General features: G+C 48.4%; 1 protein-coding gene across 1 annotated transcript in view; it reads left to right on the forward strand.

Moving 5' to 3' along the window:
* The first annotated feature begins 12,091 nt into the window (after positions 1 to 12,091).
* The window catches only part of ZCCHC14 (zinc finger CCHC-type containing 14), a 55,299-nt gene continuing 50,974 nt past the window's right edge, over positions 12,092 to 16,416 (forward strand). Inside the window, exon 1 of the mRNA XM_076348970.1 lies at positions 12,092 to 12,715. Coding sequence (XP_076205085.1) covers positions 12,152 to 12,715 — 564 coding nt within the window. The 5' untranslated portion in view covers positions 12,092 to 12,151. The remainder of the gene's footprint in view (positions 12,716 to 16,416) is intronic.

Below are 16,416 nucleotides of genomic sequence, written 5' to 3' on the forward strand. Positions count from 1 at the left end.
ACGGGGACGGATCTGCCCAGCATTGGACCGTGAATCACTGCAGAGGCAGGTCAAGGACAAAGATATCTCCTAGTCCAAGGCTTCATCTTGCTTTTTCCATGCGTTAGCAGCAGTGTGCGCCCCTGCAGCTGCGCCAGGCATAAAGACGGGAACCAGTGTCCCATGTGTGGCCAGCCCAGCTCTTTCCTTTGGTGGCCTTGGGGTCAGGAAGAAGAGCCAGGGTCTTCACGCTGCTGGGAGTGACTGACTGATCTAAATAACTTCACTAATGCTTTTTCCACAAAACTATAGATCTTGGAATTGTTTTTCCAAAGTTCAAAACTAAAAAAGGAGTCTTTAAGCCTGCTCTGCCATGCTCTCTCCCAAAGTCTGCATTTCTCGTCAAAAGCCTAAATTGGGAGGACTGGGTTGCTTTCCCTTTTTAAAAATTCATCTTATTTTTTTAATCTCACGCTGTTAAGACTGATCTCCTAATTTCTTTGGATTGTCATTTTTTAAGCCTGCAGATGGTTGTTGCTAATAATTTAGCAGCAGCTGTGTTGAGAAGCGGAGACCAAGTCCCATCGGTTGTTTGGGCGGTCAAAGGCACTGCATTTTGAGAGCTGGAGAGCTGCACACACCCCTCCAGCCAAGGAAGGGTTAAAATACGGCTGGGTGTCTGCTGTATACAGCACAGACCTGAGGCTATTCTGCCCCTCCCAAGTGGCATCTCTGGGATGGAGAAGCGGATCCATTTCATAACTGGGCGGTTCGTGTCGTACCTGAGATTGGGTGATTTTTGGCAGGCTCAGACTAGAAGATGGGGGCCCCATCGTTTACTGTCTGTCCTCACCACCAGGCCCAGAGCACAAGAAATGATAGCCGTACAAACTATTTTTTCCCACTAGAGCGACCACCTGTTCTTTTACTTTTTGTGGTTAATACTTGTTTTTTTTAATGAGGATTTCCTATTCGCGTTCAAATAGTGCCCAGAATCCCTTGGCAGTGTCGAGATCCCATGCTCTCCATGTTCACTTCTCCAAAACATATCTCTGCCCCGTAAAACACCCACCGTGCAGATGAGATCCAGGAGATATACCCCTGACATTTCACAGTGGAAGGGCTAGGAAGAGCTGCAGGAAGGTTTTCCTTTTCTGAGAAGAGACTGAGGACGCAGGGGCCACCCCTGACAAGTGTCATTCACCCCTTTTTCTTACAAGCATCCAAAAGGATGCCGCAACCCCGCGTATACATGCTTTGGGCCTAAGAACCCTAGTTTCCGGGCTTGAGCAAAGCCAGCTCTTCGCACATCCGTCCTGTTGTCACTACCTCCTATATAGGGACAACCTAAAGTGGGGAATGCTGGATTCACCCGAGTCTCATCAGCACCACATGAAGCCCAGTAAAGACCTCTCCCCACCTCCAGCTGATGCTCCTGTTTCACGCAGCAGTGCGAGGAGGGCTTCGTCTCCTTGAGCTTGCTGTGGGCTGTCACCTGCCGATGTGCTTTTGATTTACAGCTGCCAGATCAACCCTTCCCCATCCGCATTTCAGCATGGCAGTCAAGTTACTTTAGTTGGCCTGGTTGGGCAGTACGAGGATTGGGTCCCAAAATGGGCACGGATTTGCCTGGTCCCAAAATGTACAGGACAAAGTCACGTTTTCTGGGGTCTGCAGCAACAGTAGGTTCCTGGCACCCTCTAATGGAAAAGATAAGTCACTGAATTACCATTCCCTCAGCCTGTGAGTCTTGGCTCCTGCACTTCTATTTTTAATCTAATATCACAGTAATAACTTCTAGTCAGGCACGATACACCCCGTGCCAGCACGGACCCGGAGAATGTGCTGAGCAAATGTCAGGGCTGCTCTGGGGAAGGAGAGGCTGCCTGGTGATCGCCCCCCAAACCCTGGAAGCCAGCGCGCACAGGGATTGTTGCTTTACTTATGGAAATGCAAGGCAATAGCTAATCAGCTCTGACATTTGTGCCTTGTTCGTGAATTTAAGACACATGCTAGTGGGCTAGTCATGTTATATTGCCTGTCCTTCCCCTTCCCCCTCCTCTCCCTTGACCACATCGATAGGGTGGCATTTTCCAGGATATTTTTCCAAGCTCGGCAGCCTGGAAGCATCTCAAATCTCTGCCCAGGTTAGACTGGGCTCTGGAGCTGGTTCGTAAACAGAATTACTGCTTGAATTATAAGGTTTTTTTAAAGCTTAGCTCTTGCTAGAAAGTGACTCCCATAGCTAGAGAAGTTCTGCATGCAGCCCTTTGGCAAAGCTCTCGAAAGATTTGTCCCCGGGTGGTGGGGGACACCTGACATTTAGAGGCATGGAAAAAGCCTGGGTGGTGGCAAGCACAGCGTTCCTGCGATGATCCGGCAGCCTCACGCAGCCCACAGCCAGGAGGAGGGGGCGTCACGCTGCCAGCTTTTGGCATCTCATGCAGGAGCTTGGCTTCGGTCTGAGGATCCCTAGATGGACCGTGGGGAAGGACTGGCTCTTCCTTGGGTGGCTCGGCGAGATCCCTGCCCCAGGTAAAGCGTGGCATTTCTGCCAAGTGCGAGTCTGCCCACTGCTGACCTGCCAATAGAGCACGCAGGGTGCAAGTAGGACCCAGCCCATCAATCACGCTCTCGTCCTTTACACACTCTACCCAGAGAGAAATAATATCCTTTAAATAACTGTTTAATACAGTAAAATTTAACTTCCAGGAAACACCGACCCATGCCAGTCTCAAAGCTCAATTTATTGCAGCGTGCAGGAGGTTTGCAAACTTAGCAGCGCGTAAGGTGGTACTTCCCTTGGCAAAAGGCTCCCAAAAACAATGAGAGCGAAAGAAAAAAGCAAACTGCCCCGAGCCTGGCAACTATGCCATTGCTGACACCAAGAGTTTAACACCCCCATAGCTACCTGCGCATCTTTTGTCTCACAACAGAGAGCAAAAACCAGGCAGCAAAGCGCCAGATCATAAAAAAGCATAGAGGAGCGGTATCCCCTGAGGGCTAGCTGAGGCCGTCGGCACAGTTGAACACAGACCTCTGGAAGAGAAAGCTAGTACTCAATTTCAGCAGGTCTCTTCTAAAATCCCTTTAAAATCCTTTTACTTTTAGAATCCCAGTTTCCACAGCAACAAGACACACAGCTCTCTGCGGAGTTTAGGGCTATAAATAAACCTAGATCTATAGTTGTGATATTAGTATGAGGGCTTTAAAAATTGCATGTGGTAATGAAGTGAAAGGATCAGTGCTGAAAGGCAACAAATTTAATGAGGAAAAGATGGTTCCTAACTTGGTTTAGAGCGTAGCTTTGAACAAAGGGAAACCGACAAAACACGCTGCCTGGTAAGATCCTGCCTTTTCTAAGGGTCATATTGATTTCAGTGGAATTGTTGGAAACGGTGCCTTGCAGTCTTTGTTTTACATATGTTTAAACCCTGTGTTTAATTGGTCGTCTTAAAAAAAGAAGGAGAAATGGCCATTAGCCATTGTTTTCACAGCCTTGCTGTTTCTGGGGAAGCAATTAAGCGGCTAACACTGGGCCAGATTTTAATAGCCTTACGCATATTGAACCTTGCCTGCCGTACCAGTAACTCCACTGGCTTTGCTTTAGAAAGCATCCCTATTTAGAAAAGGACTGCTACACGTGCTAACTTTAAACACATATTTTAATCCTAATTGCTTTTCTGAACTGGGACCGTTGGCTGCTGCGGGACTGCCTGCAGGGGAAGATGCTATTCCATGAGATGCAGTCAGAGGGCAGGAATTTGGTCTGCTGGATCTAAAGAAGTGCTGTCCTTACCCCTTGACATCAGCGTATAAACAAAGACGCAATCCCATAAGGAAAGATAAATATTAGCTGCGTTAGAAGCAAAGAGGAAATTAAATAACTATCACATGGCATAAAAACAAGCTTGTCAGGGGAGAGAGAACTGGCGGTTTTGAGCTTGCAGAACAGATTTGTATACAGTAGTGAGGAGGAGGAGATGAGGAAGGAGAAGAAAGGAAACACAAATGAAAGAGTTATTTGGAGTTTCCTCTATTACAGACAGAAGGTCCATGTTACTCAAACAGATGTACCGCATGTCACCAGTTTTCTGGTGTTTGTTATTTTAAGGATGGTCTTAGGAAGAAAATAAATTCCACTCTAAGGCTCCTTTATATCCATTTTAGGCAGTCTGTGGAGAGAAGCCCAAAGAGTGGGGCTGTGGAGATTCCTCCAGGCTGAGCTGGTGGGACATCCTCTGCTCTCTCCCCAGCAGGCAATTTTACTGAATTGCTGGGAAGGAAACCCACCAGCAGCTCCACCTTGGTTGGGGCAGAAACCCACCATCAGCACCATGGAGCTGCATTGCTGCTGCTCACCGAGGGATCAAAAGAACTGGGAGAAAAAAGACGTCTGTTATGACATGGATAGACTTGGGCAAAATCCAGGCAAAACTTGCATGTGTCTACATGTAAGTGGGAAGCTGCTACCTGGCCAGCAATTCCATACAGTGCCCAGTGAAGACACCTCTGCCTTGGGCTGGGGGACAGAAGGGCTCTGCAGCAAGACTGGGGTAATTCATTTAAATGTGATCCCTTCAAGTTCAACCTGGGATCTGAACGTCCGTCTGGGTTCTCCCTGGCCTCATCACCAGCAGGAAAGATTATGTGGATGACGGTCTGCAGTTGTGCCTCTCCCAATCAATTGGCTTTGCAACCCAGAATAAAATAGGAAGCAGAATGACATTGCAGTCTCCCGTGAGCAACACCAGAATCAGGTTTTGCTTCTCCTGAAGGTGTTGGCTTGCCCATGGTAAGAAAAGCAAGATATAAAGCATGTTATTCCGGTCACTAACACAAGTGGTCTGATGGAGAGACCTATGCAGACAATATCGTGTGTTATAAATCTGAAAGCGGGACAAAGCAGTCTGCTATTGAGGCAGCTCTGACAAAGGCACACGCACCAGTTTGAAGCGATGTATTTTTCTAACATTGCCACATTCAGAGCAAAACTGTGCTGTAGGAACTTTTTGGTGGGAAAGAAACACCGTAAACATTATCCTTACACAGAAAAAAAAAAATTAAATGCCCAGCTGCAAGTTCTGGGCTCAGAGTGCAAATGTTAATTCCTGCACCTTCTGCCCTAGTGACATTTCTGGATTGATTCATGTTTTCCAAAGGGCTTTCAGGCTTCTGCGCTCCTCGGTACCACCTAGTCTGGATAAAAGCAAAGCAAAAGAAGGCATATGAAAAACCTTCCCCTTCAGAGAACACATCGGGCATAAGACACACACTCTGGGACTGATGGTGCGTTTCTTTTCCTGCGATTGATTGATCATCATGCAGGACATTTTAGAAGTAGCCCTTTTAATAGGAGACAAAAAGTTGGAATCTATAAGCAATAGTAGAAGAATTGCACCAGGGGAGGTTTAGATTGGACGTGAGGAATAATGTCTTTACTGAAAGAGTGGTTAAACATTGGAACAGGCTGCCCAGGGAAGTGGCTGAGTCCCCATCCCTGGAGGTATTGAAAAGACGTGTAGATGAGGCGCTTAGGGACATGGTTTAGTGGGCATGGTGGTGTTGGGTTGACGGTTGGACTCGATGATCTTAGAGGTCTTTTCCAACCTTAATGATTCTATGATTCTATGATTCTAAGGAAAAAAAAAAGTCATTGCAGAGGAAGCAGGCACCAGGCCCATTCTCTGAGGGCTCCGTCCTGCTCCCGCTGAAATCAAAAGGAGTTTTGGAGTTGGCTGCAGTGGGAACAGGAACAGTCCTTAAGGCACTAATTAGTACAGCTGGCTGAATAATGCATAATGAACAGTTCATTCAGCTAATTTCATCTCTTTTTCTATTCATGAATTGCCCGTGAACCAATCCCAATTTTCTCATTTTGGTCGTCATTCAGAAGTTATTTGTGGGTTTCTTCAGGAAATCATCCCCAGCGTGCAATTCCAGTGTGCGTCGCAACATGTAAATATTAGATGTTTGCACAGAAGTGTTTGCAGTGTGGGGCTAGGAGGTAGGGCAGATGACATTATCTCTCTTGCCCGAGCTGATATTTCTGTAGCCAAGCGCACCATGAATTTCAAATGTTGCAAAGAAACACTGAACTTTACATTCATATTCGGTAAATACTTGTGCACGTTCCTTTTCTTCCTCGTGCTTTCTCCTTGAGCATTTTAAGCGGATCTAGCTGGTTAGTGGAATACTGACCAAAGGCAGAGGAGGGATATGATGTGAAAACAGCCCAAGGAATGTCACTGGAATAGTCAAGTAAATACTTCCAGACTTTTCTTTCCAGCTGTAAAGTGATTTGGCTGTAGCCAAGAGTAAATTAACATCGTGCAATGGATGAGAGCCGGAATCAGCCTGTGGATAGGAGAGGACGACTCCATCCCGGGTTGCTGCACATCCCCTCTGGGCTGCTGGAGCAGCACCCTGTGCATGGGGTAAAAGTTGGCTCCGGCAACCTGGACCCCGACGTGGCAAACAGCTGTGCTAGCTCAAGTAAAAGGAAACCGAAAACGATTGCAACACACCCTTGTTTTGTAAAGAGTCACCCAAAATGTGACTTTCCTGGGGTGAGATTAAAGTAAGGAAGAATTCAGAGCAGGAATCAAAAGGAAATAGCTGCCCTGTGACTGGGACGGTGGGGACAAGGAGGCTGTTCCAGGCAGCAGTAGCTTCAGCAAAGGCTGAGACATCCCCGTCCTTCGAGCCATGCAGAGCAGGAGAGGGAGGGACAGGCCAAAGCACGGGCAGTGAAAGACAGGGAAAACCAAGGGTGTTTGTTTTGCAGCAGTTTCCGAGACGGATGCAAGGAGTAAGGGAAGGGAGCCGGGGGAAGCATTTTTGGCAGCCAGGGACTGTGGATTTTCATGCTGAGGCAAGCCCCACGGGGAACCGCGCAAAGCCAGAAGGTCTGCCTGGCTTCTGGGGCCAAGAAGGGACGTGCCAGGGCTAACCCGCAGGGTAAGGGACACAGGGGACACGGGGTGAGGGAAGTTCAGGGCTGACTCGCACTTTGAATTTTGAAAGGTGACAGATGAGACGGTGGTGATCGAGGGGGGACCTTTACTCAGGCAGAGGCAAGTCTGTCCCTTATGCCTTCAGCTGGAAAAAAACCCTGAAAAATCCCTAAAGACACGTGTGTGCCTGCCAGAGTCTATCGGCAGAGGGCAGTGACACTCGCACACACACGCGTCCTCACACACGCACATCCCCAACACATCGCTGCCAGCCTTTAATCCATCCTGCTTTTGCTGCTGTCACAGCAAGGCCACCTTCCACCACCCCTCTCCAAACCAAACGCATTCGGGTTATTATTTGAAAGGCATACTGCAAGGGATGCTGCAGGCCCGACATCTGGCTGCTTTTTTTTTTTTTTTTTTTTTGCCTTTTCCCAAAGCCCACGTGATATTTTTCTATGTGCTTCAAAGCTGGGGTTTGTTTGTTTTTTCAAAACCAAGAGCTCCAATTCCAGCATCTGCGAGAAACCTTACAGGAAATAACCCGTGTGCACAGAAGTAGTTGAGTGAACACGCAATAGCAATATTTATCTTTCCCTTCCGTATAACGGCGCAGACGGCACGCAGTGCTATTGCTCCTGTCACTCACTGCATCCCAGCAGGAAAGGAGACGGGGGAGTCGAGTTGCAGGATCAAAAGACTTCACTGAGGCTGAGCGGGGAAGGGGAATGGGAGAGGCAGACGTCGGGCAGGTCAGAATGGGCAGTTTTATTTGGCAATGGGGAGCAAGGTTTTGGAAGAGGGCAGCCAGGAAGGGCACGTGGGGAGAGGCAGGGGACGATCAGCAGCGGAAACTTTGTGAGAGGTGGGACAGAGCAGAGGAAATGCAAGGAGGTAGTGCTGAGTACCGCAAAAGGGGCCAGCAGCTCCAAGGTGAAAGTCCACAGAGGTCCCACTCAAAGCAACACAGAGTTGGTCTGTCAGGTTTTAGGTACATCGATATACAGAAGTATGTTTTCTCTCAGCATATTGTCCTGGGACAGCATCCAATCCCAAAACGGGAGGAGAGCTGGCTTTGGGTGGAACCCACGTGAGGGAAGGATGCCCATCACAGCTAACTCATACCTAGCGAGACCAAGATAGCAGCAAGTTCATCGACGGCTTTGCAAGTCATTTTGGGAGAACACTTAGAATTTTCAGGTTTAATTTCTGGCAGAAGTGCCAAGATTTAAGCCACATTTAGGAGGTCTAAAAATGCCAAACATGCAAAAACTTCTGCCCATTTAATGACAAGCGTTGAACAGCCTCCTAAAGGAACTGGAGAACTTTTAAAAGGTGACAGACAAAAGCTCTGAAAAGGGCCCTGTGGAGGAGTCCTGTGTGCTGGGAGCACTGGACACGAGCTAGATCTGGGTAACTCAACTGGCCTTTTAACCAGCAGCCTCCTAAATAAAGCTTCCCCTCTCGTTTCAATGGTAGAGGTTCTCATCTCCTGTTGACTCTGTGGTGGATGGATAAAAAAAGTGAAATAGCTCCTTTCACACAGGACTCAGTTACCCACCTCACACTGAATTACTTCAGTTAATTTTTATACGCTTTTGGACATTCTATGTTGCATTGAGTCAAACTCACATAGAGAAGAAATTATCTTGGTGGATTTGGCTATGTTTGCTCTGACATGCTATTTAAAGGAAAAGAAGCACTTCAGCCAGGCTCCTTGGTTAAACAGGATCAAGGAAATCAAAGTACAAGAATTCAGACCCTCAAGACAGCAGGTGAGAACTAAAGTAGATGTGTCCAGTGTTGAAGAAATGACCCTCTCCTGACTGAGACATTCAGTGACGGCCTCTGCATGTTCTGAAAATACAAAAAGAGGAAAATAACTGCACTCTCAGTTATTGTTTACTGATTACTCCGACAAGAAATCTTCCCCAGCTGTTCGTCTCAAACACGCACAAGGAGAATTTACAGGGAGAAGATGCAGGAAATAGGATGATCTGGGGATGAAACAAGGAGGCAGTTTTGGTGTCCCGAGGGCTGTGCTCTTACGGGGAACATGGCTGTACAGGCACCCCAGAACGACCTTCACTCACAACCCGCTGTCTTGAGCAAGTGGTAACACGAGCTCTTACAAAGTTGATTTATCTTGCTGAGGGCAGTTCTTTGCTTTGCCCGCTGGCTAGCCAGGAATTCTTGGTGGCTTGTGACAGAATTATATGTCATGCTCCTTTTGGTTTCCTCGGGCTTCACCCAAAGCCACTTCTAATCAGAGAAAAGGCTCCCAGTTCATATACACCACACTTCAGATTAGAGTTTGTCTTACTGTCTGGCACTGAAGACAAACAATTTCTGCTCTGGCCGTAAACCACAGACTCACTTTTTAGCAGCAAAATTCTCATTCAAAACTTTCATTTGGGCTCAGGCTTAGACCCGGTTCCCACGCAGACAAGTTTAAACCTTCAGCTTGGTACAGGCCAAGCAATCATCAGATACCTGACTTTGAGCACAGCGTAGTGCTTTCAGGATGGATTAATGCCGGGCTAAAGAAACCAATATAAGCAGAAAGGCCACCAAAGAACTCGGCGTCCTTATGCCTACTGCCTGGCCCGTGCTGCAGTTCAGTGCAAACTTTTCCCAAGGGACTGAGAGCACTTCCTCCGTTTTCTGCATATCCCTTCCTCCGATGGACAATACTGGGCACGGCAGGAAAAGGAAGCGCATATGGTTTGCACTCAGTGACGGATCGCTGCAAGGAAAGGACACGGAGAGGCCATGAGGTTTTCAAGGACCCTCTCACAGCAGAGGTCTGCAATACAGGAGGAGAGTTGTGCAGCTTTACACTATATGACATTATGCAACCCCAGTAAGCGTCCTTCGACTGCTTACTCTTGCATTTCAGTAGGACTTCAATAAATGCAGTTGATAGTCTACGATATTCCACAGGGAAATAAAAAAGGATAAACTACCAGCATTTGGAATTTTTGTGGTGCAGCAGTTCGTCTTAGCAAGGTGTATAATGAAATTTCCAATAAACCATCACCCAAAGGAATAAGCCTTTTTCTCTTATACGAGACCAACACAAGTGTTCACACAACTCATGTGACAGAAAGCAGGCCGCATTTGGGCATCGTGTGCATCCCGCAAAGATCAACTCAAGACAAAATGCAGTTGTGCTTATAAAAACATCAACGTTAGCTCTTTCGTTTATCTGCGTTGCAGCAATATTGCACTTGCTAAAATAAGAGGCACAGTCCATCTTCCAAGAAGATTACCATCATATAAAAATCAAGTCTGGAATCATCCTTTGCCTGCCTGGGGCTGCATTTAAAAATGTTATTCCTGGCCTGCTCCACTTAAAGATCTCCACCTGTACCGTTTATCCAGCTGATGCGCAGTCTGGCTACTGGGCTACAACAGACATACAGCCGAGTCCCATGGAAAAACATCATGAAAAAAAGCAATGATGTGTCCGCCTCTTGGTTGTAAATCTGAAGACGATAAAGCTGCTTCAAAATGTGCATCGCTACATTGCTGTCAGCCAGAATCCCGGTTTAGAATGGAGAGTGGGAATGGAGGGGGGGAAATTACCATTTTAAGAGGCCTTTAGTGTCTCTTTTGTTTCCACACTGTGTTTAAAGACAATCTGAAGTCAACTGCCAAACTGGCCTGGACTGCAGAGCGCGGCTTGGTTTGGTGAGACTGCTCCGGCAAACGCTGGTGCCAAAAGCTTTATCAGGATTTTGGCATCACACACGCGGCAGGAGTTCATGCCGCACTGCACCCCTCTGCTCCATCCTCGAGGCTCTTTGCCATCCTAAAACAATAGCTAAGGGAAGAGGGCATCGCAGCCATTCCCCCTTCTGCTCCGTAAGGCTCCTCGTGGCTGAAATGAAGATGCTTTTGACAGGAACGTCAGGGAAAAGGCACGTCGCACGCCGGAGGCAGCAAAGAGCATGGGTAGCGCTCTTTGAATCGGTGGACAGACTGCAAATGCGCCTACCACGAAGGAGAGCGCGAAGCTGGTCGAACGTGACTTAAAGCCAGTCAGGATAACGCCGTGAGGTGCCTCTCCAGGCTGACCCTGGCCAGGCCGCAGGGACAACCCCTGCCCTGAGCGGAGGGGGGGGGGGGGGTGATGGGGACGGGAGCCCCAGGCCCACATCAGCCACCACAGCTCCTCTGCGGGGTCAGCCTGGAGCAGCCTGAGGGGGGTGTGTGTGTGTGTGTGGGGGGGTGTCACTGCCTTAGACCTGGCCCCCACAGGCGGCGGCAGCACCGAGACCACCCAACAGCGGCTCCCCCCGCCCCAGCCCCGCCGCCAACAGACGGCCGCACACAAAAGGAGGTTGTTCCCGCCCCTCTCCTATTTAAGGGTCCTTTCGACCAATCAGCGCCAGGGGAGGGATTAAGGGGGGCTAAAAGCTGGCGATTGACAAGCCCCCTAGACCCCGCTGCTGTACGCGAGGAAGGGGGTGGGGGGGAGCGTGCTAGCAGCCAATCCCCAGGTGCGAGTAGACGGCTCGACCAATCGGCAGGGCGGTGGGTGGGGCCCGCCGCGGGGTCAGGCCGGGAGTGAAGGCGCTTCATCGCTCCTTCCTCTCTCTCTCCCTCTCTCTCCCTCTCCCCCCCGCTCCGCTCCGCTCCCGGCTGGGACTTCTCACCGCGGGATCCCTCCGCCGCGGCCCCGTCCCCCTCCGCCCGCTCGCTGCCTTCCAGCGAGGGATTATTTCCCGCGGTTGTGGCGGCGGCGGCGGGGCGGCTCCGGCGGCGGCGGCGGGGCCCAGCGCGGCGGGACGGGCTTGCGCGGAGGATGGAGGCAGCCGGCGCCCGGCTGAGAGAAGGAGCCGCCCCGTGAGGGAGGACGCGGGAACGCAGAGGCCTGCTCGGGGCCGCCGGGCCCTGCCGGGCGGGGACCCCGCGGCCAGGCCGCGCCTCAGCGCTCGGGCCTGCTCCCCCGGCGCCGCCGGCGGCCGCCCTCGGGGGGGCCCGGCCCGGCCCTGCCCGCCGCCGGGGGCTGCCCCCCGCGCTCCTCGCCGCCGGGCCCCCTCGCCCCCCGGGGGGCGGGTTTGCCGGGGGGGCGGGAGCGCGGAGGGGGCCGCTTGGGGGGCGTCGGGGCGCCGGCCTTGCGGGCCCCCCTCGGGGCACTGCCGCCCGCCCTCGCCGCCGCCGCCCCCACCAGGGTGTGCTCCCTCCGGGCCGGGGGTAGGCGAAGCACCATGGTGGAGAAGCGGTGCCCGCGGCTGCAGCGGGACGGCGTGTACCGCTGGTTCTCCGAGCTGCCCTCCCCGCAGCGCGTGGAGTTCCTCTGCGGCCTCCTGGACCTCTGCATCCCGCTGGAGCTGCGCTTCCTGGGCGCCTGCCTGGAGGACCTGGCCCGCAAGGACTACCACTCCCTGCGCGACTCCGAAATCAAGGCCAACAACCCCGCCGACCTGGGGAGCCTCACCAACCTGACGGACGAGGTGGTACGCAGCAAACTTTTGGTCTCTCTCGCCCTGCTCGGGTCTGCCCACCGAGAGGCGGCCGGGGTCCTCTTCCGTACCCTCACCCACATCGATTCGGTCATCAACAACTACGGGCTACAACTCAATGAGGGCCGCACAGGGGATGAGTTCCTGTTGCTCTTCACGATGGCATCCAACCACCCTGCTTTCAGCTTCCACCAGAAACAGGTGCTGAGGCAAGAGCTCACCCAGATCCAGAACATCATGGCCAGCACCAGCAAGAATCCCAGCACCTCTACCCTCAACACCATGGCAACCTATCCTGGCTGCCATAAGGTGGGTATCCTGCTTTTGCACACCATAATGGCACTGCTCAGGGCACTGGGGTGTGTCTTCAGCTCTGATTTTAAACCTTTCTTTTAGTACCGGCACTCTAGTGATAAATGGCAGCCTAAGAGATTGGCAGGGATCACTTGCTTGGTTGATGATGGGGATGGTCAACTGAGGGCAAAAAGAGGGGACGCATGGAGTTTTTATGGGCTCGTGACATTTAAATGCGAAGGGGTTCACAAGCTGATCAACAGGCAGCAGTATAAACCTTAACTGATTGCTTCTGGCAATACGTCTGCTGAGGGGACAGTCCTGCCAGTTGCATGGAAGACCAGTGATTTAGCAGGGGAAACAAACATGTAGTATCTCTAGATTCGGGAACAAGCATCTGTTTAAAAGTTTCCCTGGAAGAAGTTGGAAAGGAGGATCAGCTTTGGAAGTAGCTGTCCAGTGGCAAAGGCAGCTAGGTGAGTCTGGGTTTTGTTTAGACGAACGTGATGGCAAACATTTTGAGTTTCTGATACTAAACTTAAAGAAATGCTGTGGTTGCCTGTCACCCTGAATCTCTCAGGTATTGATCCTGGTGTCAGTGGTTCACTGTCATTAACTTGCTGTTTTTTCATTCAATTGCCAGCAATGAAGCTAGACAGTAACATTTTAAGACGTGCTGTTAGAGATTAGGTATGTTACTGACTGCTTAAGTGCTCTTAGCCTGCTACAAATTAGGGAGTCAAGCTGTATTCTTGACTGAATTTAACCTGCTTTAAAGTTCAAACTAAGTACCAGCTAAGTGGGTGCATGTGATCAGTTAACAGGCTGTAGCTTTTGAGGATGTAGGACTCAGTCAGCAAATAACTGTTACCCTTCTATTGGGAAAGCTGGTGTATACCTAAAGGCTATGAAAATCACTATATTGGAGTAGTATCCTAAATAAAGCTGTTTCTGAGGGCTCAGTACAGATTCCATTAAGTTGAGCATTGAATTTCAGACCGAGACAGAAATGTGTGCTCGGTCTTCCCCTGGATACAAATTTCCTTCCAATTTTGTGTTTCTTTGAATACCGCTACTTTAACTGTAAAATTTAGATGAGTATTAATAAACTTTATATTTCTCTTAATCTTTCCTTCCTATGTCTTTAAACAGTGCTTGTTCCTGACATTTTGTTTTAAGGGGAAAGGACAGGGTATGGGAATGCCTCTTTATTCAGTTTAAACCTCTACGTGAATAAAATATAGATGGAAAGAATATTTCACACAGAATGTAGAAGGGTATAATTAAAACCAGAAAAAGCTTCCTTTCAGATACTTAACTACTTGGAACTTCCCTTATTCAAAAGATGCATGGACCCTAGGTTTGAAAGGAAAGACTGTAAATCATATACAAGTTTTCCCAAAATAAGATGAGCAAAAAAAGATGAAATTATGCAGGCAGGAACATTTTTTAGAGTATGCTTTCAAAGCTTCACAAATAGTGCACGATTTATGTAGCTGAAAAAATCCGGCACTGTTTATGTCAATCTAAGATGGACGGAGAATCCATCCTACCATTTTTTGTGCCAGCAATAAGGCATACAGGACAGTCATCTGATTATTGGTTGTTTTTTTTTCTTCTGAACTCATTGAAGCGTTGTCTCTTTAAAAATACATGGGTTTTTTTTTTAAGAAATTGGCATTGAAGAATACTGGTCACTAAGTACAGAATAGTTGAGAGGGAACAAAAAAGGTGACTTTGCTTTCACAGTCTCTGGAATATGCATTTTGTTTGAACAGATGCAGATTTCCTTTTTTAAGATTGTGAAATTTTTTTGATGTTGATAGCTGGGTAATTTTCCTACTTTTAGAGTAAGCAGTTGGCTTAAAACAGGAGTTGGATGAAGCAAGTGGAAAAAACAATGTCTTTCTCCATTCAGCACTGTTTAAATATGCACAAATAAATTCCAACACTGTGGACTTAGGTCTTGTGATGTTACCAAGTTATGTTGTGACAATACTTGTGTTGTAACATCACCTAGAAAAAAAACTATGCCGATGTCAAGAGAAAGTGAGCTGCACTGGGCTGCTGCCTGCCAAGAGTCCTGCGCTCTTCGTCCTCTTCAGAATTGGAGGAGGATTTCTTCCCCGGAGCCAGCACTTTCTCATCACTCTTGCTTTACTACAGCTTGAGCTACGCTAAGCTGGTACTTGACGTCAACACTGTGTGTTAAATTATATGAATGCTGCTCCTAAATTCTGAAGCGCAAACCTCTTTGGGCTCATCCTTAGAAAATGGGCTGGAGAAGTGGTCACCACTTGAGGTCCTGAGAAACTTTTGGAAGCTGGAATGGAGCGGATGTGTAACGGCATGCAAATAGGGAGCTCTTTGTGAACAGGGCTAGTTATCCTTCAGCGTTTCCCTTGTGCTGAGTGTGGGAATAGGGACTAACACTTGTGTGACTACCTGTTTTTCTGTAAACTAGAGGTCCGTTACAATTCCTGATGACTTATGTTGAACTTGTTTATTCAGGGAGATGCAACAAAAAAGTTGAACAGTGCTCTTTGTTCTCTTTGCAGAAACAAATGGAAATGTGCTCCTTCTGCTTAGTCAGTCTTATTAAAATATGACCCAACTTGATAGTAGGTACAACTCTTTTCCAGAGGATTGGAGCTTGCAATCCTTTTTCCACCTCCTTTCTCTTTCACATCTTACAGTGAAATCTCTCAAAAATAAATTGTGTATAACAGTGAAAAGTTTGAACAGTTGATACAGAATTATTGTAATCATTTCATGATTCTTCAAGTTGCTTTGGGGTAGGTGAACACATTTAAAGTTGGTTAGTGATGCAAACCACTGCTTCTTGCTGTTGTCTTTTACTGTCTGCTGCAGTTGCTGACTACAAGGAGGCTCAAAACAGCTGCCCATATATTTTTGCTTTAATTTGTGCTTTTTGAGATTATTCTTGGGATTATATGAATCTTAACTTTACAGGAAAAGGTGGCTGTGGCTGGCTTTAAGTAGGTCACTAATTATTAGATTCATGGTTTTTACTTGATAGTACAAAATGAACATTTAAGTTTCCTTGCCCTAAGTAGGGAGAACACTGCCTTCTCTATAGCGACTATTGCTTTAGTCTCTGTAAAGATGATCACTTCTGCCCCTTGTATTTTCTTCTGGTTTTGAGTGGTGCCAGCGTTTACAGGACTGGAGTTGTGGATTCTTCAAACTTTTTGCTTGTAGGCATAAAATCTAAGGTGGTTGTATAGTTTTTAAATACTGAAAGAGTGCAAATTGTCTTCAAATGAAGCCCAGGCATGTATCCAAAGAATCAGGTCTTTAAAAACTTTTGTTCCTGGGATTAACCAGAATGGGCTTATTTTTAACTGGAAATGATGCAACTGAGTTTTCAGGCCGGTTTTGTACCTTAAGATGCCTATTCAGCTGTCTTTTATACCTTTGCCACAAAGGAGGTAGAATGGTTTTCTGGCCAGCACTTGGAGCATAGCGTCTGAAGGCTCATTTCTGTGCTGGTGTGTAGTGCTTAGAGCTGCGAACTGCTGCTCTCTTTGTAGAGGAGGCGGAGCTGGAAGCATCAGGGCACATGAAAACCAGCAGCCAAATGTCTCCTGCTGTGCATGTAGGCATCCGGGTGCTTTGATAGGCAAATTGCCACTGCTGAATTTGTGACCCACAGAGAAGGGAGAAATGTCTCAAAACTGCTTCCCAACATCTTG

This window comes from Aptenodytes patagonicus, chromosome 11, assembly GCF_965638725.1.
Source record: "Aptenodytes patagonicus chromosome 11, bAptPat1.pri.cur, whole genome shotgun sequence".
Taxonomy (NCBI): Eukaryota; Metazoa; Chordata; class Aves; order Sphenisciformes; family Spheniscidae; genus Aptenodytes; species Aptenodytes patagonicus.